Source organism: Pararge aegeria, chromosome 4 (assembly GCF_905163445.1).
Source record: "Pararge aegeria chromosome 4, ilParAegt1.1, whole genome shotgun sequence".
NCBI classification, from domain to species: Eukaryota; Metazoa; Arthropoda; class Insecta; order Lepidoptera; family Nymphalidae; genus Pararge; species Pararge aegeria.
The window spans coordinates 8194037-8220137 of NC_053183.1; the positions used below are offsets into that span (position 1 = coordinate 8194037).

Consider the following 26101-nt stretch of genomic DNA (forward strand, 5'->3'; position numbering starts at 1 on the left):
AGGGTTGGTATATTTTTGTAAGGTTGCTTCTAGATGAAATTCTCTAAATCGAGTGTTATCCATAAATTTTATCCATAATTATTCATTGTAAGGTCAACACCTCCTGAGGATGCTCTGGTTTCGGAGCGAAAAGTCCGTAGAGGGTGCATTGCTGACGATTCTGGTGTTCAGTACAAGGACAAGGTAGATTAGAAGCAGCCAGACTCGCTCTCATCTCCCGCAAGATAGAAAAATGATTGTAAATGTTGATGTTGGAAAAGAGCAACTACTGAGTTTATTGCCGGCTCTTCTCGGTAGAATCTGCTTTCCGAACCGGTGGTAGAGTCACTACAAACATACATACTCGTACTTGACGTTTCAAAGTGCTTATAAAGTAGGCCTACTTGAAATAAATAAATTTGAATTCGATTGCAGAAATTATAAATTACACCATACAGATTCTTCTGCTTTTCTAGAAGGCAAAAAAATATTTACGAAAAAAATATAATTTAATTTTATTACGAAAAAAATATTATGCTCAATTATTAAGCTTATATTTCATAATAATTTTTATAGGTGCTGTCTTAGTACCAGCTTTTGAAATGCTCTTGTATGTAACTTTCAGATCAATACTAAGCTTACAGTGCTATTTTTTATTGATAAATCAGGCTCTTATGCATGTTCACCGTAGACAATGAAGCTGAGATCTATAGACTATTCGTTGACCTTGCTTAGGCACTTAGCTAAGGCATAAGTATGTAGTTTATAGGTTTTAACGACCTCCCTGGCGCAACGGCGAGCGCTATGAATTTAAGTAGAAGGTATTGGGTTCGATTCCCGACTGGGGCATTTGAGAATTTAAAATTTCTTAATTTTCTATGGTCTGGTCTGGTGGCTTTGGCCATGGCTAAGTACCACCAAAGACGTGCTGCTAAGCGATTTAGTTTGAAACCAACTAGCATATAACCAATTAGGTTAGCCCGCTACCATCTTAGACTATATCTTCACTTATCACCAGGTGAAATTGCAGTCAAGGGCTAACTTGTAGTGGAATAAAAAAAAAAGATAGGTCGGTAGGTAGTACTCGTTTTAACGGATAAACTGTAACTGCCATAGAGATGCTGGTTATATGTCACCATGGGGCGAGTGCTGAACTCGTCAGGTTCAAAGGTAAGAAATGTCAGGCAAGAAAGGATTTTTGGAAAATTTACTTCTAAGTGACACGGGTACAAGGTTTACATATTTGTATAAAACTTCTTTGATGCTCAACTAAAAAGCACTAAAATTAGCATTTCGCTAGAAACGCTAAGTTCGGCCTGCCAAAGTTAATTTACCATTTGCCTCTAGCTTTCTTTCTAGTCGGGCATAGGCATTGTGGAATAATTCTTGACGGCCGATTGGGGCAGTTGGCAGTGACCCTGCTTTCTGAGTCCTAGGCCGTGGGTTCGATTACCACAGCTGAAAAATGTTTCTGTGATGAACATGATTGTTTTTCAGTGTCTGGATTATATAATAAGTACTTATGTGTATTATAAGTATATAATAAGTACTTATGTGTATTATATTCATAAAAATATTCAACAGCTTGTGTTATGGGTACACCATAACACAAGCTACGCTTACTTTGGGGCTAGATGGCGATGTGCGTATTGTCGTAGTATATTTATTTATTATATTTCTTCTCTCGGGAAATCAGAAATTCTACGCATTCGAAGTTTTTCGAAGATCTCCGGAAACAGTTTGTTTATGTGCTATGCTAATAGCTTTTGGGGATATTCATCACCTTACTATAAATTAAAAAGGAGGCACGGATCATACTACCTATTACCTACTTTTACCTAAATAATGCTAAAAGACACATTAACTACTCTATTGAGGGATATTAAGACGCCTGTGTTAGATTGTAACTATGACATGGCTCATAAAAATCCCCTATGTCCGATGATCGTAAAACTTAAGCCATAAAACAGTCTTGCTTTACTTAAACTAATGCACCAGAAAGAAAATGGGACATTTCGTTGTTATTACACATTGTACCTAATACTCGAACAGGTACAATTCTTTACGATGTTACGATATTTTTGTTACTTAAAATACCTTTGTTTTAATATTAATACAGGTACCCACCTGTCTTAATAAGTTTAGCACCTCTTTTTACTAATCTTTAATCTTTCTTTTCTTATTAATATATATATACTATAGATAGAAGCAGTGCTAGCCCAGTGGGTAGGAGCTCGACTTAACATTCGGAGGGCCGAGTTCAAAGCCCGGCATCATTTCTTGCGTCAACGGTGAAGGACAACTTTGTGAGGATATACAGGTATCCTGCCTGAGAGTTCTCCATAATGTTCTCAAAAATGTGGGGAGTCCACCGATTAGCACCGGGCTACTGGTGGACTACGGCTGTAACCCCTTCTCATTGTGGGAGCTGAGACCGTGTCCTATAGTGGGCCGGTATTCATGATGAATAGATAAAAACGAAAGTATGTTTGTTTGTCCTATCTTCGCACCCTAACTAAGCAAACAATCGACTAGATTTTTAGCATAGAGTTAGATGAAAGGACGAAGAGCTACTTTTTATTTTACTCGGTAAGCAAGCAAGGTTCCTTTCGAATAGATCTAAAGTTTAAAACAGTTACAACCTTTTAATGCTAAAAAGTCAGGGTGTATTTTTAAGGGTACTTTATATTATGAAAAATATTCTAAGAGTAATGAGTTATTACTCTTAGTATACTACATTATGAAAGAACTAAGCCTTACTAGAGGCTGGTCATACAAACTACTCGTTTAAAGTAGACTGTACCAGTTTCACTTCCTCAGTTTAAGCACGTTTAAACATTAATACAAATAATAACTTTACATTATATTATAAATGAATTCCGTGTTTATACTTTTTGAGATTCCAATTGTTATTGAAAATTCTATTTATTCTTTTGAAATAAAAGTTTCAGAGTAATAGATAATTTGTTTTATCATTTATCTTATTTAATTGAACGGAAAATTTCCTTACAGCTTCGTGTTTTCTTAAGTATATTCTAAAATTCTCAGAAAAATAAAGTGCGAAGGGTGTAGGGAGCAGTAGGACACAATTACTCTTTCGAGTGTCTTAACACAGTCCATTTCGCTCACATTAATCGAACGATAAATTTTTATTCATTCCGCTGGTTTTCCTAGAAGAATTTAAAATTACACCCATTGTATTTTATGTAAAACTAGGTAAAAAAGCCTAAAATTGACTTCCTTATTTATGTTAGATTCTATTCAAAAAAAAAGCAAAAAGCCAACATCACGCGGTGCGGTTCCCAGGCTTTTTTAATAATAATAATAAATTTATTTCAATTAACAGTCACACAGTAAATTAAAAATAGTAAAAAATAAGGCGAACATAGGTTAATGTGTATCATGAAACCCACATTCGATACTACCGCTATAGTGCAAGACTGAGTCGCAGTTATTATCGCCCATCTCTGGAGCGAGAACCATACACTTAAATTAAATCTATTGAGATAAATACAAATAGAAAACTAAAACCTTTTGAATGAAATCCAATTGAATGCATTGATAAACTCATTTTTTTTTTATTTTTTTTTACATATACATAAATACGAGTACATCCATAAGATTTTACATCGGTGATCGGACGAGAACCGGTATATTCAACATGATATGGACGTTGGCGAAAACTGCATTGAAATACGCGATCAGAATATGACAATCTGTCAGATAGTATACCCATCAATGGTAGTGTTAAACGTTTAACGCAACCTTGTTGGAAGTCGCATTAAAAGTTTCACTTCAAAATATGTCAAACGATTTATTGTAGTTAAAACTCATACGAGGTTTAATTTAAATTACCAACACCGGTCTGAAATCGAAACTACTGTTTACTTTAACGTTATGGATAAATATTTTGGTTTAGGTAAAATGAAAATGATATTTTCGCAGCATTGTAGTTGCACGAGTAATATAAGCATTCACCTATTATCAGAGCTGCTCTGTACTACAATATTCACACAATTTGATTGTTTGCTGTTTGAGCATCAGAATATCATTTTCGACAGACAGTAAATCAACAAGCAACATTGTATGTTATCGATTGATGTTAAAATATTGTTAAAATTCAGTCTCTGTAGATCTCGGCTCTATAGAAAAATATAATCCGTGCTAGCGAGAAAAATCTGAATGCCGTTTTTTTTAATGAATTTTGCCACATGGGCATGGGCAATAAGAAAATAATTTTATTTATATTTCTTATAAGTAACGAGATACCGATGCTCCAGAAACGTACTCTCTACGTACGTTTTGTTCTGATGAAAATTGAAACTAACTTCACACAACGTCTTTTGTGTTATTTTGTCTTCAAGATGACAACACAAATATAAGTTTGTAAGGAAAACACTTAACACTATCAGTCTTATATGTACCTACTTAATATGGTCTGAAATAAATTAAACTCTATTTATTTGTGCACAGGTATCACGCAACCTGCGTAGAGATTGCGTAGTTTGGGGATGTGATGAGCAACATTCATTCAACAAATAGCAACAAGTAGTCAAAAAGTAAAGTTTGTTGCATTATGTTGCTCAATAAAATAAAAAGCTTCTGCGTTGAAATACATCAGGCGAAAATTTTCACACCAATTTGACGTCAATTATTAAAATTCCATACGAACCCGGGATGTTGTATCGAATGTCTGGTTTAAGGTAACGCAAAACTGTTACGCGACACACCTGTTCCTAAATCCGACGTCACATTACGTAACCACGAATTTCACCTATTTCTCCACACCAAACAATCTCATATCAATGGGAACGAAGGTTTTTCGGAAATATTTAACAAAGGAACCCATTGATTACATTGTAATACTAACCAACTATACGTTTTTGGTGATCTTATTAAATATCAGATACTAACTAAGTCAAATTTATGAGGCATAACGATGGTTAGTCGTGTAGTTAATTTAAGTAGGTATAGCAGTGTAGATCTATGCATCACGACGTAATCACAAAGAACGATAAGCAACCTCAGACTGGAAAGCGACACCGGCGAGGCGGTTAATGGCTAGCGTGAAAGCTCGCCAGGAGGTTAGCCCCAGGGCTCAACGATATCAGAGGGGAAAGTGAAGAAATCCCTAAAGTGCTTTCTGTGAGGCTCGGACATTGGTGCTGGGTGGGTTTTTTGAGTCACGTTTCGTTTAAACGCCCTCTGACCGTGGATAAGACGCATGTCGTTAGAAATCGAGCATCTCGTCTTTGTCGACAAGGATGTTGTGCAGAGGTGGTAAATGTGTGTCCTACTTGGGATGCATTATCGGTCGTTCGCTCCGACTTAACGACGTGTCCCCTTTTATACAATTTCTTTGTAGGGGACTAGTGACAGCAACATACCACAGGCTTAGGTTACGATCGGATACTGTTACGATAAAACAGTGATAGCCTAGTGGTTAGAGCTGAGGCCTCCCTTTTGTGGAGACCGAGTTCGATCCCCGGCACGCAACTTTAATTACCGGAGTTCTGCACGTTCATATTTTAGGAAATTAAAAATATCACTTGCTTTAACGGTGAAAGAAAATATTGCTAGATAACCTGCCTCCCTGAGAGTTCTCCATAATGTTCTTAAAGGCTTCTGGAGTCAGTAATGGGTTGATAATGATGAAGATATGACTTCTTGCATTTATTTACTTGTATTACTTTTAAGTTGAATCGCAATTTACAAGGTAATTGTAAATTGCGATTCAACTTAAAAGTTATTATTTAAGAAGAGCTCGGAACTATTCGGCTAATATCTATCGGAATAATTAGTAAAACTGTGTGGGACGGAACACATTTATTATTCTTTGCAATGTTTCGACAGCGTTAATATTTCGTACAATTTAAGAGAAAACACAATCTTGGCGTGCCAACTCGTAACTTAATTTTAACTTACGTAAGGTTTGTATAGCAATTTTAGCAATCAAATCTTGCAAGCTTTAGTGGATTCATATTTATGGGTTTGTAAGCGACAATTTTGTGTTCATTGGTTATCAACCGTATTATATTAATAAATAATTGAGATTATATCATAAAGCTGAAAATGTCATACAAATCTTTAAAGCGGGAACTACCAGCCCGTTATAATTTATTTTTTGTGATAGGATAATAAACACTTATTTCAACTTGACCGCGGAGGGTTTAGTTATCCATACTAATATTATAAATGTGTTGGTTTCTTTATCCTTACTTTACGCCTTTACTACGCAACCAATGGCTGCGATATTGGCATAGAGTTAATTTTTATCCCAGGAAATCAAACGGTTCCCTCGGGATGTGTAATAAACCTTAATAAACGCGTACGAAGAACGTGGGCTACAGCTAGTCACTTATATAATAAACATTAGGAACTTACTATAAAATATATATTTTTGTTTTATAATCAGTTGACAAGAAATCACGCTCGCTGGTTATAACTAAACTTAAAGAAATATAGTAATTTACGTATATGTAATTGTTATTTTTAGAATAGCATAAATAAAAATCAGGCTATTTCTTATTTTCAATTTTGATACAGTTACCCTCTAACTTTACAATACTTTTGTACGGGACAATAACAGAATTTCAGCATTTTTACTCGTAGGTATAAGTTTGTAGGTTATCCAAACATCCTGCACAATGTACGATTGGGTACATTGCAAATATTTTATGCGTGTTTTCAAATTTATTGAGTTAAACGAAATTGCATTTTATAATAAAATATTGTGCAGATTTCAAACAGCCAACATACATTCAATATTACAGGTGATATTTTTTTACAACGATTTGTAAATGTGATTCGAAACCGCACAGCAATTAAAATTGTATGCTACGCTCGAACTTGGTTTTGGCTGCGTACGCGCGTGTTTCTTTCTATAAAAACCCGCATGAACTGTTTGTTCTCTAGAGATAAATTTGTAGGAAATTATTAGATTCATGTTGTCGTCAGATAGCTTCTAAGCAATAGCCTTTTTATTATTTTTCCATACATTTTCATGTCTCTGTTTTCTTTCTAACCAAACATAACTTTGTAATCGTATACAAAATTATTTGGTTGGAGACGAATAATTTATTTACGTATGTAATAATTTTTTATCATAATTCAATATTCATTTATTTCAAGTAGGCCTTGTTTATAAGCACTTTTAAAACGTCCAGTCAGTCTGTTTGTAGTGACTGACTGTACTATCGGTTCCGAAGGCAGAAGAAGATCTTTCCTCCCGGTTAAGAAGAGCCGGCAAGAAACAGCAGATTGCCTGCCAACATCATTTTACAGTTTACAATCTTTAGAATTTTCTATCTTGTGAGAGATGAGAGCGGAGCGGCGTGCTTCTAAGAAGCCAGGTAAAGAAATTCATCAATCCTATAGTAACAATAATCACGTTTCGATTGTACTTAATAATCGCTTCATGAGTTAAATCTTTAGATTAACAATATTATCTCAGTAGGTACGAATATTATAAGAACGGCTCCAAAACTCCAAAATTAGGAGGCCATTGGTTTACGGCTCTGCTCTGAGTTCTAGCCCTTTTGAAGCTTACAGTCCATCACGCATGAACGGCCGCAAAAGAAATTGAATTGAAACCTCCTCGGTCGGGGCAAAGGGTACTTTAATGGAAAAAAAAAATATTGAAGCATTATTTTGCTAAGAAAACCAAGTATAACGTAGTTTTTTTATCTTCGATGAACGCAATGCCTTGATAACATATTTATAAGTATACCTACTCAATTGAGATGTTTGTGAATAAAATAAACCTATAATCTTTATTTAGAAAATTCTGGTTTCTTTTGCATAAAATTACCGATTTTAATAAATTATGTACATATTTAAGAGTTATATCAATGTAACCCTCATCAGATCAGACTGATATGATTATTTTTAACTAAATTCGGAGTAGATGGGGAAGATGGCGATATTATCGAAGCAACGGTTTTTTTTGTTAATTTCCAATTTGTCGTTAATATTTTATTGAATTACTATTAAAAAAATATATATATAACGAAGAATACGTTTTAGCCTGGGAAGGACACTGTTCACTCTGGATTTTAAAAACTGAACGACACGCGGCCGAAGGCGTGGGATGCATTTAACATAATAAAATTCTCAATTCATAATTAGATGTAATTTTGCACAAAGGACAAATCGACTACATTTACAAAAGAAAGGTTAATAAAAAAATGTCTTTATCATTTAGCTAAGTTAAGAATAAACTAAGAAAACATTCTTATTATGATCGATAACTAAACCACGTATTAGACTGGTTTTTATTTTATTTGGACAAAATACCCAAATGCCAATAACTCAACAGTAACTACTATGAGTTCAAGACCTTGCTATGATACGTCTTGGTTTTTAAATTTAGAATGTAAAGTAAGTGTAAATAAAATACAAATTTACTCACCAACCCATCGCTCCCTGTCTAGCCATGTGAGGTTGTCGGCTTGCGTGTCGTAGTATCCCAACTTCACATAATGGTTGTCCGTCAGCTGCTCTATCTGTGTCAGCGCTATGCGATCTCCTTGAGAGGAGAATGCCACCAGACCCTGTTATAAAACCTATTGTATAGTACCAGGTAAGATAACAGATAGTTATGTTGATAGGCATACACGCGTGAAAGGATGTGTCTCGAATGGACAATGTAACTTGTAACTTATGGAATATTTAACACCATAAATTATATTCCATGGCGAAGCGGTTACCTTGTTGCGGGTTGAGGTTTTAAGTTCGAGGTCCAAGGTTCGATTCCCGCCTGGGAAGATTTAGAAATTTATTATTTCTGAATTTGGTCTGGTCTGGTGAGAGGCTTTGGCCGTGGCCAGTTAAAGTAAGAAAAAGTGCTGCTAAGCGATTTAGCGTTCCGGTATGATGTCGCGCAGAAAGCGATTAGCGGTCATGGGTTACCGATTACGGGTTAAATATAACTGCCATGATCCCAGACAGCCCGCTACCATCTTAGACTACATCATCTTTTACCACTAGGTGAGATTGCAGTCAAGGGCTAACTTGTGTTGGAATAAAAAAAGTGAAAATTCTTTAGTCACGATAAAGAAATTAACACAAGGATAAAATCGGCAATAGAATGAGATATAAATATATTGCACATTTTATTTCAGCATGGAAACTGTATAATATGTAATATTTGTAATATAATATTTAACATTAAAGTATAAAATAATTTTAAAGCTTGCTAAAAAATAATAATCTTTAGATATATCCTGATACGTCTCATACTCTATATCCATCTCACGTAGGCTACTTTCAGAAGTTTCACTACTTCGAGTGTGAATTGCATAGGATTCTTTTAATATAGTTTAGACGCCCTAACGAGTGTTTACAATTAAAAACTATACCATAATGCCAACATATATTTTACGCATCATCGTACCGGAACGCTTAATCCCTTGGTTTCATGGCGTTAGGACGCAAATAATTCACGTTCAATTCCTCCAAACTAGACCAGAGAAAATTAAGTAATTATAAATTCTTTAATTTGCCTCTGACGAGGACCGAACCAGGGGCTTTCCACTTAAGACCACAGCGTTAAACACTTAAGCATCTCGCTTTGCGGCTTAAAAAAAACATGAAAATGTCTATAAAGTTTTTAAGTGAAAAAACAATAATGGAATGAAGTAGAAGCCAACAAGTGTAATTGATATTTAATTTTCACCCTATCCCAAAAATAATGCAATTAAAACGAAAACAAAATTCACCCCAAATTTTAGTTCTAATGGTAATATAATCTGCAAGTCATTAGGCTAACGAGGGTAACTTAACTTGCCCTTTGCTCGGGAAAAAAAATCTAAGACTGAGCGTACATAGAGTATAATTGCCTCACCAATTTGGGGTGCAAGACTGGGCCCATATTAGTACTAATTTGCTGTTGAATTGGCTAAAATTCCAGGTAAATAACCAAAATCCATTAGGAAATTCGATTTACCCTGGAAATAATATTTTAAATATTCATTTCGTTAAATTATAATTGTTCGACTAATTCGAAGACGCCGAACCGCCTAAGTTAGTTCATGAATAAAAAGTTCTTGCTGATTTCTAAAATAACTGTGATGCTTAGAAATATGGTTATAATTTTCCTGTCTCTATATAGCTACTCTGTATTACTGAATATGACGGCCGATTAACGCAGTGGGTAGCGATCCTACTTTCTGAGTTTAAGGTTGACGGTTCGATTCCCACTTAACTGGAAAAAGTTTGTGTAATGAACATAAATGTTTTTCATCCTTTGAGTGTTTATTTGTATATAATAAGCATATTATATATATTATTCATATACATATGTATCACTCATTCCAGAACTACCATGTAATCCAAAATTAATGGGCAATCCAAAATCTCAAGATGGGAGATAGAATTTAGTGGAATCCTTTTTTAAGGATTCCATTTTAATTAAATCTGCTATCTGAAGTATTCTAATGAGACTAATTATTTATCTACAACGAGCATTAGTAGAAGATTATAAAGTGACAAATAAATAAAATAAATAAATAAAATAAATAAATAAATATACTATGACAATACACGCATCGCCATCTAGCCCCAGAGTAAGCGGAGCTTGTGTTACGGGTACTACGATGAGTTATGAATATTTTTATGAATAATAAATGCTATAATATACAGATAGTTCGTCACACAAACACTTTCCAGTAGTGGGAATCGAACCTACAGCCTTAGACTCAGAAAGCAAGGCTGCTGCGCACTGCGCCAATCGGCAGTCCAATCTATTCGTCAAACTCTATCGTCCATTTTCAATATACAATCCATCCGTAATCTATAGATTAACAAGTAAGCAACGTGGTTATTGTCAAAAGATTTTTAACAAATAACAACATTGCTAAGCAACTTATCAACAGATTACAGATAGATTGAATATAGAAAATGGACGCCAGTGTCTAAATGTGGTCTATCCGTCAAACGGTTATTTTTAACGATTATTAAAGCTTGGAGGCTATAGCCATCATTAAAACATTCGTTTAAATGATAGCTATAGTTGAAAAATGGTTATATGAAAAATGTGTTGAGTAAGTTTTGTTTATTTCTTTATTGTAATAATTAACAAACCAAGCACACGGTCAAACTGATGGATAGTGGAAAACCATCGTATGAAACCAGAACAAAAATTCACAGGTCATGCAAAGAACACGGCCTACAATTTGCAGCCTTAAGGCGTAGATGTTGCCTTATGTGCCTGAAGTTAAAATAGGCAATCACGCCCTTTAGACCGAAATACAGAAATGCTTCTAATCAAAGATATTGTTGGTTCGCCTAAAAAGGTACTATTTATGAGCATTTTAATTATAATTTAGTTCATTAGCGTCGTATTTTTTTGCAGTAAACATAGACCATTTACATTATAATAAAGCGTATAAAAATATAGGGCATTACAGCTTTAATTGAAATATAACAAAAGAATGATAAGAACAACCTAAACAGTCGACTTAACGGCTTCTAGGACATAATGCGCTCAGAATAGTGATAATAATGATAATAAAATCAATAATAATAATATAATAATGACACATATTACGTCCTGGTATGCCACGCAGAACCTTACCTCTATTGCGCCACGTATGCGCCTAAAGCTACGCTTAATGAGCCGCGCAAGAAACACCTAATTACGTTTCAGCACTGAGGCGTGGTTTTACTTTTAAAGCCTAAGTTGTAAATAAAATAGGTACTTACCGACACACCTAGAAACGAAGTAGAGTTTATTGCTTCGTAAATATCGTCCGCAATTTTCTTATTAGTGTACGTGAAATTCTTCAGGCTTAAACCGCTCTTCTCTAATTTTTCCATTGTTTTGTTGAAGGCTGAAAAAAAATATTGGGTGAATTTGTCTGGAAGTTTTTGTTCTTATAAGTAACTAGAAATAAATTTACAAGAATCTAAATGTTAGTACCTAATTTAATAATACAATGGCGATAATGAAACCATTTATAGATAATTAAATTTCTAAATGTGAAAATGTACCTGTTTGTTTGTTGATATGCACGGCTTAAATAATTTTACCGATTTTGAATTTTGCTGTTTTTAATTTAACATAGCAAAGTGGAGGTTATAGGATAGTTTATGAGGTTATAGTTTATATTGCTATCTGGTCTAGCCAATGGCAGAGCTTCCCGAGCTTACGGTTGTACACGAATGCTCATTGGCCCCAGCCGAAAAGAGTTGCAAAGTTGCTATCGACGCGAACGTAGCAAAACCACGCTGCTAATTCGAAAATGAATAGAATTTGATCTTCTATTATTCTCGCTATCGTAGTAGACAACATAATTCAAGTTAATTCGCCCCTGTGAAGTTGTTGTGCAGTTGTTGTGCAGTGTGTGAGTGGAGTGTGGATCCAAATCTTCAGATTCTCCAGGGAGCATTGCCACGTTGTCTCCCATACAATCGAAATACGACCTAACAGATCTCGGTCTGGATCGCCTCGGTACGACCGGTAAGTATCTGCTTGTTGCTTAGACCAGTGCCTAACATTTGAAGAGTAGAACCTGTCCGTTGTACATCGGTGGAACATCCAATCGAAATTCGTGTTCTAGACCCAGAGTGACGTCACCGCATCTCCACGGCAAGATTCGTGTTGTCACATACAAGGTAAAGTGCCACGCAGTTAGTAGAAAGCCAGGGCGTCAGCGCGCAAAGAGCAAACGATATAAAATAAAGCCTATATAATAAACAGCCTACCCTCAAGTATTTATAACTCATACTGGAGATTTTCTTCGTTTTATATCATCTGCATACCCTGTGCATACCCTCTATGCACGCAACTGTGCATAAGGTATGCAGATAATATAAAATGTAGAAAATCTACAGTACGAGTTATAAATATGTAAGGGTAGGTTTTATATAACTCTTACAATGGCTATCCTTAAGTTTTTTATAGCTCGTACTGGAGGTTTTCTTCATTTTATATAATCTGCATACCCTCTATGCACGCCACTGCCAGTGCATACCCGCTATGCACGCCACTGCTGGCCGTAGAAGAATAAAATGGCTCAAATCTTACGACAATGGTTTGGAAAAAGCACCAAATCACTATATAAAGCAGCGGTATCTGAAGTAGAGATAGCACTAGTAATTGTCAACCTTCACCCTTGACATTTGGCATCCTAAGAATAAAAAGATAAACGGAATTAAGTGTAACCCATGTATACAGTTAAAAGTGTGTTTATTATATCTAAACCTTGATCAATGATGTACTATTGAAGGAACATTATAAAAGAAATACAAGAAGACTTAGGTACTGTATTATGTGCGCCTATTTGTATAATGTAACTTAGTATTCATGGAAGTTACCTAAAGCAACGGACCATACAGCATCGTAGGCTAGGGGGGCCTCTTGATACCCCTCCGGAAATCTCTCCCCGTCGATGTTATAGCCGGCTTCACGTAGTGCTTCATTCAGCCTTGATCTGTTACAAAATATAAAATTACATTAAAAATGCAAAAGTTAGTGATACTTCTTTGGCGTTGACCATAAGTATTTTTTTACGCAGATAAATAACTGAGTTAAGTAAATTGACAACATTAAATACCTACTACGACTGAGGCTAAAGGCCTTATATATAAGCGTGGCATAACGTTGGAATAGTTACGCGGTGTTTGGTCACACTTCAACTGACAGCACCTTTCAAAATAAAGGCTTGGAAGAGCAATGCATTACTATTCCGACGCTAGCCCTCGTTAGTTAGTTAATTAAGGCTTTATGCTATATTAATAATAATCGTTTAAAAACCGGTGATAAGTTGAACAAATTTTCTCTCAATCTGTCATAGTCATCTCTCACTAGTTTTACACGAGAAAACCGCTTTTGGACGCTTATTAGTAAGGAAAAGAATCACTCTAATTTGAGATAAAGTTCATCTGCGTGAGCAATTTTCATTCGGGAATATTACTCTTACTCGTATCTGATTTTCATAACGCGCATCAAGAAGTTTGAACTAATATGCCAGCTACATTTTTAATTGCGCGAGTGTTATGGATAATGGCATATCGACATGCTTGCCAAGCCTCGACAAGCCTTCACGATTTCAACGATTTGATCAGGCGTTTGACTTGGCAATTACTACTTGGTCAAGTTGCAAGCGTTTGCCGCAAATCCGATTGAGTGTCTGTTTTTTGGCGCAAATTGAATAAGCTCGTGGCAAACGCTTGCAGTTCATACGCTCGCATGGCATTAATGCAAGTTGTGAACGCGCTACGACACACGCTGTTTTTTGTTTGTTTCTGACTATTTATAAAAAAGCAAAGTCTTGTCCAGGGAAATCATATAAAGTAAAATATATTAACGTAGTAATAAATGTAGCTGAAGCACTTTAACGTTAATCATGTCGTCGGAATCTTAAGATAAGAAACAAGGAAGTAAAGAGCTTTGTACAAATAAAGGGATATATGCGTAATAAAATCACACGCAAAAGTGGGATAGTCCATGATTTGCTTGGCTATATTTTGCCAAGTGTTTGGTACACGCGTGCGGAATCAAAATTTTGCCAAATAATAAGCAACGGTTTGAAAATATTTTGCACCTTTAACAACTTCATGAAGCCTCAAACTTATAATATGATCTTCGTAAGGAAATGTGTTCTCGTATGTAGAAAACATTTTGGGGTTATTTAACAAGATGCTTTTCTATTGCCGAGAAACTTTTACTAAGTTCTAGTCACGTACACTTTACGTCCGCGATAACAAAGTTACATGTCTGATTCATACAATGTCATTTGACTTGGAATACAAGATTGCTCTAGGCCTAATTTAATATGGGTTCATAATATTTTTACCTATGAAATTCAACTCGCAAATCTTACACTATAAGCCTAGTCAACAAGTTTTAAGAAGTGTTACATCTTTATCTAGTTCCTAAAAGTATCTGTCATTACATTTGGAATGCCTTCTAGAATAGTGTATTGAAAGGAGATATAGGAGGTATTTATGAGCAAATAAGCGCATAAATACCTACTAATAATAGCAAATTAAGATGAAAAAACGATTTTCTTTTTATATCTTAATTTGTTAATAACAGTTGTAGTTTTTTGTGTTTTCCAAACCGCATCTTACCCACCATGTCAGCCTCATTTGGGAAATCTTTTTTTTGATACGCCACTGCGCAAGATTGTTTGACTATTTTTAGATGCAAAAAATAGACTAGAACTGTTTGAACAATGTAAGAGATTTTCTTAATCACGGGACAGGTAGGTTCGAGGGTCCGATGATTTTGGGGACGGTGGGGAGGGAATGTCGCACACCCATAATTCTGGTTCCCACTATTGGCAATCATAGAGCTGGACATTATTATTCGTGGTATGTATAATAAAATAATACAACAAAGCGTAGGTAATCGTTAAACTACCAAACAACCCTACTAAAGTTCCGCATGCCCGGAAAAACATTTTCCGTCAACGTTCCGCTGAAATTGCCGAACAGATAATCGTAAATGGGGTGTGGAAGACTCCTTTTCGTCCCACTTATTACAAAGCTAAGTCATGACTTCTGCTTCGGTGGATTTAGAATTCTTTGTTTTTACATTAACTATCTAAGGGTACTCTTGTGATTAAAAACCAGTATAATAGAGGATCTATTATTAATAAATAGATTAGAAACTTAGTGAGTGACTTTGGTGTTTCATTGTATTGCAATGACGATCCAGCAACGAAAGAAAGCTAAGTAGATTTGCTAGAAAACTACGAGTATGCAGGCATCAGACGTATCGCAGTGACTAACTGAATATAGACGGCACTAGTAATCATACAATTTGGAAATGCCTTCAAAAGAACGGCAGTGAATATCCGTCAGCTGATATGATGATGACGAGACGATAAAACGGCATAGCACTAGTTTGAATTGATTTATCTTCAATTTGTGCAAAATAATATAAAAAAAAACTCTAACATTGTATAAAGAAACAGCTCACAGTAGAAGAGGTGAAAAGCTCCTACATAATGGCTAATTTTCAAAACCAATTTACAACAAGGGGGCGAATTGGGCGTTTACTCTGAGTAATTTAAATAATCGTTTAATTTTATAGTAAGTAAATAACAGGCGGAAATATTATTATTCGTTTCAAGGAAAAAATTGAACTCATTGTCTGAATATCAATTCGAAAACTCAGTCGAACGTCTGTCACTTTCAATTGAATACAATTTTGCGAAAGAAAAGAAGTAATAGGTATATCCCTTCTAACCGTGTAAAAGTTGTCAAAACCATTTTATTTATCGTGACGCTGCAAAAATATCTAGCTCTTTCTGCCCGAATTGATATAAACTATTCAGAGTATGAAGTATTAATATTAAATAAATGACAACTCATCTAACTTAGAATAGTAGACATTATTGGAGTAAGCAGTGCATACTGGGGACGGCAGGGTTAGCTAGTGGCAAAAAGATACAGATTTGAGTCGTGAAACTCATCAATGCTTTGGAGTTGTTATCATCTTAACATTGGAATCTCAGGTACATATGAATTTTTGTTGGGTAACTTTAAATGCTCGGCACTGTTGCCCCCGCTGTCGGTAGTGTGTACTTGCCATTATGTAGCTAAATATCTATACCTTTATCGTAATTATACAGGATAGTTGCTTTATTTGTATTTTCATGTAACTTTTAAAACGAAAATACTATAACGGCAATCGTATTTTTTATATTATTCAAAATTGTGACAGCTGAGTTTATTTATTGACATCCTCAGTGTAAAAGTATCCCACGGCTGGGCACAGGTCTTATCTCCCAAGTTAAATTTTGAGCTTTGATCCTCCACGCTGCTCCAATGCGGGTTGATACTCTCATGTCTGGCATTATAAACGGCTCTGAAGATTCAGCTTATTCTCTAAGACATGGGTATAGATAACGTCTTATTGATGTATCCAGACTTTAACTGAAAATTTTTTGAAAGAAACATTCAATAATTTTTGTTTTTGATACACAGTGATTTTTCTGTCGAACATTATTATTTATTATTATTTATACTCTTTATTTGCACACAAAAAAGACAGAAGAATAATAAAGAAAACACATACAGAAGCAGTGTACAAAAGGCGGTATTTTCGCTTACTAGCGATCTCTGCCAGGCAATCTTAGCATAAGGTAATCAAAAGGATAACAGACTGCAGGTTGTGCATAATTAAAAAAATACATACTAATGATTGAACAAGATTACACATATAAAATAATACATAATATAATAAATATTCAAAAAAAAAATAAACTAATATATATACTTTAACATGTCATAAATACATTAATAAAAGTAAAAACTAACATCTAGTAATCCGGGAATCGAATCTAGGAATTTGTGATCTAGACCAACAAATAATCTTAGAACTTATTCAATGCAATAATTTCCTGTTGTTGACATATATCGAAACAATATCTAGCTTAAAATTGTATGAACAATGACCTACCGAAAGTCCTCAGAAGTCATTCCGGATATTGTAGTCTGATTGGCGTTTTGATTCCACATCAGCGCTTCAGTGGTTAGGTGACCCTCGGCTGCCTCCCGCATTTGTTCTGCCGTGCAGTCTAAACCTTCTCGTTCTAGGTTTGTCTCAAACCAGTTATCTTCATACCATCCTGTGACCAAACACGTGATTAGACAAAAACAAAAAATAACAACATAAAGATCAAAAGATAATCCACTTTTCACAGTTTTAATATTATATAAGTTATAAATAAGTATTGATTTTCACTATTCTCATAATTATGCGGAGTTTTATTAAAAGTACTTATATAGATTAGACTAAATTAAACTAAGAATTAGACAGTAAAAGACATCACAAAGTTAACTTTATATAATGTTTATCAAATTACTAATAATGATTAGTAAAAATGTTATGAAAGAAAAATGTAATAATTGGTAGTTGAATAAAGGCTTTTAATTTTATTTTATTTTATTTATATAGATTAGACGAAGTCTGAGAATATTTATAACCGAGCTAAGTTATAGTTACCGATGCCAAAATTAGCCCTTACTCGTAACATAGCATTGAGTTTAATGGCCGCTATATTAGTTATTAATCAATTTTAATCCAAAATCTTCAAATGGCAGATTGAATTTAGTAGTGCTATCCTTGTCCACCGATACAAGTAGGATAAGGACAGCACTGCCCGATTCAATTCGTCATCTGGAGATTTTGCATTCCATTGATTCACTAACTTCGGTTGTAAGTCTAGGCAGACACGCAGTCTTTGCTAGTCTGCCAGTTAAAATGTAGCAAATAAATAACAATGTTCCAAGACGAAGTGTCTTGGGACAGTGTTTGAACTATATTAAAAATGTATTAAGCTTGATTAAGCTGTACTAAATGTATATGTGTATATGTGTGTATATTGAATAGTAGGTATTATTGTTACCATATACTACCATATATACCACGGTTTTTCGTGGGTGTCTTTTTTTAATACAATAAATTATTAAATAATGGTGCAATAGGTAGGCGACGCGGTCGTTAGCTCAGATTAATGCTGGACGCGGAGCAAACTGAAAAACACCGCTCAGCACTGTTGCCAATGCGAAGTATAATGCTGAGTTTGCGGCCATTTATCGTATTCCAAAATTATTTAACGTTGTCATTAATTTATATTTAATATGATTTGTACCAGAGTGCGGTAATAAAGGTGTTTTATATATCCTCATCGTCATCATGATATCAACCGATTACCAGTCCACTACAGGGCACGGGTCTCCTTCCACTATGAGAGTTAAGGCCGTAGTCCACCACGCTGGCCCAGTACCGATTGGTGACCGACCGAACACACCTTTGAGAACATAAGAGAGATAGAGAACTCACAGGTATGCAGGTTGATGCAAGTGATACTATCACCGCTTCAAATAATATATTAAAAAATAGAATATACTAATTTTATTTTATTAAATCTATCTTTATCTTTATCTATATATATATAATGAAAATGGTCTTCGTTTGAGGCTCAATCACGCCTAAACCACTGATCGTATCGACATGAAACTACCACCATTCGATGCGAAATTTTTCCTAGATGGTTTATGGCTATCTATTTTTTTGAATTCCAACATTCCTTCATTTTTTTATTACTGTTTTACTTTTATGAACATTTATCCCGCTAATAAAAACAAAAGATAAGCATTTTCTCTTGATTCTTTTGTTTTCATGGATTTCAACAGAGTGTATTAAACGGATTATGGTTTTTTACATTCAGCTAAGAATCTACTCACGGTAGTGGAGAACGGCTGGACCAATTGGGCTTTTTTTTTATCTTCAGAATTGTCAGGAGAAAGTTTTGTATGTAAGAAAATTTTAAAAAAGCCCGATAAAAAGTTAAAAATTTCGATGATAATCGAAGAATTCCCATCTATATAGTCACTCACCACGAAATCTCGGGAACCATAAGACTTAGAAACGTGAAACTTGGTAGGAATATTACTTTTGCTATGTAGAGGTCAGCTATGAATAGATTTTAAGAAATTCATTCCCCAAAGGGGATTGCGGGGGCGTTAACAATGAACAATTCCCGTTTTTAAACTATAGCTCCTATAGACTTCAAATTTGGTAGGAATCTTTTGTAAGAGGTGTAGAAATAGGCTATGAACGAATTTTACGATAGCTCACCCCACAGGGGGTTGCGGGGGTGGGTATTAACAATTAATATTTTTAATTTTCCAGCTAAAGCTCCTACAAGCTCCAAATTTTGTAGGAATTTTCTATAAGTGATGTAAAATTGATTTATGAATAAATTTTACGATATTCCACCCCAAAGAAGATTGCGGGGGCGTTAACAATGAAAATTTTCAATTTCCAAGCGATAGCTCCTATAGACTCCAAATTTAGTGAGAGTATTCTATATGTAATATAAAAATGATCTTCGAGCGGATTTTACAATGAATCACCTCCAATAAGGTTCGCGGGGGTGGGTGTTAACAATGAAAAATTTCAATTTCGAAATATAGCTTCTAAAAATTCTAAATATGGTAGGAATCTTTTATTATTCACATATCTTCTTCTATCTTCTATCTTCTATATAAATATAATCAAAATGGTCTTCGTTTGAGGCTCAATCACGCCTAAACCACTGATCGTATCGACATGAAACTACCACCATTCGATCCGAAATTTTTCCTAGATGGTTTATGGCTATCTATTTTTTGAATTCCAACATTCCTTCATTTTTTTATTGCTGTTTTACTTTTATGAACATTTATCCCGCTAATAAAAACAAAAGATAAGCATTTTCTCTTGATTCTTTTGTTTTCATGGATTTCAACAGAGTGTATTAAACGGATTATGGATTTTTACATTCAGCTAAGAATCTACTCACGGTAGTGGAGAACGGCTGGACCAATTGGGCTTTTTTTTTATCTTCAGAATTGTCAGGAGAAAGTTTTGTATGTAAGAAAATTTTAAAAAAGCCCGATAAAAAGTTAAAAATTTCGATGATAATCGAAGAATTCCCATCTATATAGTCACTCACCACGAAATCTCGGGAACCATAAGACTTAGAAACGTGAAACTTGGTAGGAATATTACTTTTGCTATGTAGAGGTCAGCTATGAATAGATTTTATGAAATTCATTCCCCAAAGGGGATTGCGGGGGCGTTAACAATGAACAATTCCCGTTTTTAAACTATAGCTCCTATAGACTTCAAATTTGGTAGGAATCTTCTGTAAGAGGTGTAGAAATAGGCTATGAACGAATTTTACGATAGCTCACCCCACAGGGGGTTGCGGGGGTGGGTATTAACAATTAATATTTTTAATTTTCCAGCTAAAGCTCCTACAAGCTCCAAATTTTGTAGGAATTTTCTATAAGTGATGTAAAAATGATTTATGAACAAATTTTACGATATCCCACCCCAAAGAAGATTGCGGGGGCGTTAACAATGAAAATTTTCAATTTCCAAGCTATAGCTCCTATAGACTCCAAATTTAGTGAGAGTATTCTATATGTAATATAAAAATGATCTTCAAACGGATTTTACAATGAATCACCTCCAATAAGGTTCGCGGGGGTGGGTGTAAACAATAAAAAATTTCAATTTCGAAATATAGCTTCTAAAAATTCTAAATATGGTAGGAATCTTTTATTATTCACATAAAGAACATCTCAAAATGGATTTCAATAAAGTCTACTTCCGACAGGAATTGCGGGGGTGGGTGTTAAAATCTAAAATTTTTATTTCTAACCTGTAACTTCTACAGACTCCAAATTTGGTGGGGACATTCGTGTATTTCCTTACAACAATCGTCTTTTTGGCAGCGGAGAAAAAGTCATTGAGAGGTTTCAAAAACTTAACTTTACATGTAGCTATCCAATCAACGGACTAAGAATTTTACATTCATTTTACTTTTGCAGACTACATAACCGACGAATTCTTTTATTGCGGGATCGCGGAAATGTAACAGATTAAAATGAATGCATTTTCCAAGCACATGAGATGTGGAAAAGAAATTTAGTTACTTATTCCTATAGAATTCATAAAAAACATGCACAATTAATTTTCTATAAAAAATTGATGTCACGGAGAAAATTTTAGTTAACAGAAAATTCGTCGCACTTGAACCTAGACAGATTTCAACTTCACATATGAGACTTGCAATGACTTTAACTTAAACTTTCAATGCTCATTTCAAATTTTTTTCTTCATGTCAATTATTATTAATTTTTGGAAGAAAGGCACGGAAATGTTATAATGATTGCACATTGAAAGTTACAATGAATATTAGTGAGAAAAATCACCTGGATGAAAGATACAGGCTAAATCGATGGAATTTGGAATTTGAGTAAGTCTAAACAATATCGATGCTTACAGTTCTATCCGCGGGGCCTATTTATGTTCATACAAAAATAAAAAAAAAGAAGAATAATAAAAATATGAAAAAAATAAATAAAAATGAAACATAAAATGTAATTTATTTCCTTATTCAATTCGCCCAGCGAAGCGGGCTGGAAACGGCTAGTATATAATATAATATTATTATTACTTAATTGATATGTGTCTTGTAATTGGAAAACAGATTTTTTTCCATTAGAAAAGGTAAAAATTAACCTAGAAATCTCCTTACTAAGTTATTTAACTGAAACCGTTTGATTCACATGGATATTGTTGTATAATGGACAAATGATTGCCCAGAAATGACTCGTCAACAAAACTTAAACCTCTGGATTGACCGTATATTTTGAGTGTGTGTGTTAATCTTATTCAGTTAATAATTCATTTTGAATTCATTTATATTTTTTCGAATGTAAATGATATTTGGTTTTATATTTATCGGCATATTTAAATGTTAAAAAATACAATGCGACTTTAAAATTGAAGTTAATAAATAATATACAATAATATACAAAATTAAAGTTATGGTATCGCCTGTGTCTACTTTTAAAGACCCATTTAATTCATAATGCAACAATCTGACCTAAATAGCGAACGTTTTTACCAAAACACAATAGACAGACCGCCCGCTGCGAAAAAGTTTCCTCTTCAGTGAGAAATCTATTTAATGCAAGTAAAAAGAATTCTGCAGTTTGTGAAAACACGACACGCTGAGTGTTTGTACGTTTTCATTCAGTACTTAACCTCGTATTACAACATTGTTTTACCAAAAACTCGCGAGTTTTTCTTTTTTATTAAAAAGAAAAAAAAACGAAAAATAGTACTAAATATGAATATTAAACTTAATTATATATATATTTAATCCTGGAACAGGAAAATCTGTATGGTGCAATTTGTCTTATAAAGCATATACGAAAAATAAAGTCGTAAAGACGCCGACAGAAGAGAAAACTGTAAATAATGATAGCAAAAATGGTATCAACGAAATTACAAGATTATATATTACAAATAGTAATTATATACAAAGTAATGTATATATGCGTATTCATGTACATAGGCTGATACACTACGCCTCACGAGCATGTTGAAGTCATCGGTGACGAGAAACCATAAGTTTTTCATCTACCAAAATTCGCATAAATTTGCTAAAGAAGTTTTCCCGTCAAAAATCTAAATCTCGTAGTCCTTCCACCACATCAAGTTGTCAGTTATTTTCCATTCCATTGTGAGATGGTGATAACAAAAAGAACATCCGGCTTATTTTGTTGTGGGCTTCTTCTTAGACCAGGGCGCGTTTGGAACCCTCGTAGCTTTAGTTTTAAGTTTACGATTGTAGTTATCGCCATCACTACTCACTGCTATGTACACATTTTGTATATAATCTAAAGTGCCATCTATGTGCCTATTTGAATAAAGAAATATTTGACTTTGACTATATAACATTTATATTTATTTATTATAATTTTGTGATTACACAACATGTAATAATAACTTACTAAGACTTTTTGTATGGCAGAAAAACTTGATGTGTACGTGAGATCCAAAAACAGTTTCCCAAAAGTAGTTATCAACTTGGGCGGCCTTCTACAGCAACGAGCTTTTATAGCTGGAATAGCGAGCAACAGCAAAGGGGAAGTTTGACGTACATCTGAAACGCTTTCGTGCGGAAAAGCAGAGAGATAGGAAGCAAAAGAACACCAACTTCCGCAATGTAATAGCAGTGTTTTTTGTGTTTTTTATTCCACTACAAGTTAGCCCTTGACTGCACCTCACCTCGTGGTAAGCGATGGTAGCGGGATAACCTGTTAGGGAGTATGGTAGTCATACCCCTAATCGGTTTTTACGCGAACACTCAATCGCTTTGCGGCACGTCTTTGTCGGTAGTGCGTTAAGTAGCCACGGTCAAAGCCTACCACGAGACCAGACCGAAGAAAATAAAAAAAATCACAGATTGCCGCCGCCGGGTATCGAAGCCGGGACCTCCTACTTAAATTCAAAGCGCTCACCTGTTGCACCAGGGAGTTCGTCAAGTACACCAGTATTTTTAGGCCTGCCAATTTAGTTCAGACTTAATACCACTGCGCTTCGAGCCGTGAGATATTTTTTAATATATCTCATAATCTTGACGATTTCTCGTAGACCCGGGTGCAATATGAATCCTTGCATCATTAGTTTTAAGATAACGAGTGTTATTTTTCCCTTACAATTTTCTAAAAAGTATCATGTTCAATTTTTAAGTGATTTTGGTGAAAAAGGTGTTGAGTTGAGTTGGGACATTTAAAAACAAACACCACTATTACAAACACTCCCTTAGGCCGTGGCTGACAAAAAAATTATAGGTCGTAATAAAGTTTTACGATCCAAGGGAAGAGGTTTTCGAGGCTCATATTCAGGTCAACCGGATGGCAAGAACCTGCCGAAATCGAGATTTCGTCGATTGTTGGGCCCAAGCCAAAATACCGCTTCAATTACATATTTGGTACTACAACGATTCGATGTAATGAATGTAACCATGAATTTAAATCGAAAGTAATATTAACATGACGTGTTTTCTAGGGTATTTGAATTTATTTGGAACCCCCCAACCCACATTCGAGCAATGAGGTGGGTTTACAATTTATATTCTCTGATCTATTAGGGATAAGCCATGGATAAGTCAGCAATGGGGTATTAATTTAACCGATCTTCATTGTTGATTTTAACTGTAAAATCAGTTCAAATGGGGTTGAGAAAACGTCAGAAGGGCAGATCTGTTATTTGCTGTACGATTTAAAAATGAGGAAGAAAAGAGGTTATCAAACAATTATTTATGACTATACCTAATTGTACAAGCAACCTTAAAGATAATAATTAATATTCAATTTAGCAAGCAAGCCTATAATGCTATAATGTATGTATGTTAAAAGTGCTTAGCTTGTAAGGAAAATTATTATATTAACGTGATTTTGTATCAGAACATTCATGATGGAATCCCTATTGTTAGTATATAACACGATATATACTAACAATAGGGATTCCATATATAACCACTACGATTCAATATATACCCGTTAAAAGCCCGTGTCTCCATTATTTTTTATCTTTACCTACTTCCACGCAAGTACGTAAAATTTAACATAACTCCGAAACCAGTTGCTTACACTGGTCCTCTTCAGAAGCCTCAGAGTGCCTCAGTGGGCTATGGAGAGAGCTAGGCTTTGAGTATCTCTTCATGACGTAATGACACGAAGAGATCTATAGAAGAACCACTATAGCTGAACGAATTGCGCAGCAACAGCACAGTACAGTGTTAATGGACTCCTCTGTAGAGCTTAGCTGGACATTGGAATATCAAAGAACTTGAGTGTGAGCACACTCAAGTTCTTTGATATTCCAACGTGTGTGTGTCAATCAAACGTGACCAACGTTTGACTGAAATCCCTGTATAATAAATATATTATGAAAGTATAATAGCTATGATACTTTCATAATATACAGCTCATGCGGTCGTAAATACAGCTCATAATTATTACTGTTGCAAATATTAGGAAATTCATATATTTTTTAAGATATTTATCATTTTCGCTGCAAAGCGCTTCCTGTAGAACTGCTTCTGAAGATTTCAATTTCTTCTGAATGTTAAATTTATTGCTCCTCCTAGGTAATGGATATACCATAGATTTTATTTACCCAGAAAGTATAAAGATTTTGTCATTGAAAAATCAATTGACATCTGCTTTTATCGTCTCCTTTATATAAAGTTTTCCAATTGTGTCTATATATCGACCTACGTATATATTTCCTAGACATAGTAAGATAGAGATACATTTTAGCAAAATAACGTTAGTTTTTTGAAGTAATCGTAGTGGTTAGAATTCCAGCTGTTCTTTTGAGCAAAATAGAAATTATGGCATGTAAAATATAACTACATATAAAATACAGTTCAGCATAAAACTTTATGCTAAAATATCGCTGTTCTACTCTTATGAAATATATTTGTTCATTTAAACCCTAGAAAATATAAATAACCTTGCGAATAAAATTTTTGTGCTCACCTTCTTTCTTTCAATTAACCTTTTAAGAAGTATCTATCAAAAATCTTGATGAGAGACTTTTTAATTGTCGATTACGTTACTGAAATTCTCGATAACGTGACTAAAATTCTCTATTCGATGGATATCTGTATTTGATATTTTCCAGTTTTAATTCTATTTCCGTTCCAAACCGCTAGCGTGTTCGATAAATTAGTCTAGATTAAATTTATTTTATTCCGCAAATAAAGCGAACTATTTATAAAATTACCGGCTATAAAACGACACGAAAAGA

The 26101-nt window shown here is 34.5% G+C and overlaps 1 protein-coding gene across 1 annotated transcript in view; it reads right to left on the bottom strand.

Moving 5' to 3' along the window:
• The window catches only part of LOC120637882 (gamma-aminobutyric acid type B receptor subunit 1), a 63032-nt gene that overhangs the window by 16849 nt on the left and 20082 nt on the right, over positions 1–26101 (bottom strand). Inside the window, exons 5-8 of the mRNA XM_039909929.1 lie at positions 17393–17561; positions 13297–13412; positions 11683–11810; positions 8390–8531 (exon numbers count right to left, since the gene is read on the bottom strand). Of these exons, the coding sequence (XP_039765863.1) occupies positions 8390–8531; positions 11683–11810; positions 13297–13412; positions 17393–17561 (555 nt within the window). The remainder of the gene's footprint in view (positions 1–8389; positions 8532–11682; positions 11811–13296; positions 13413–17392; positions 17562–26101) is intronic.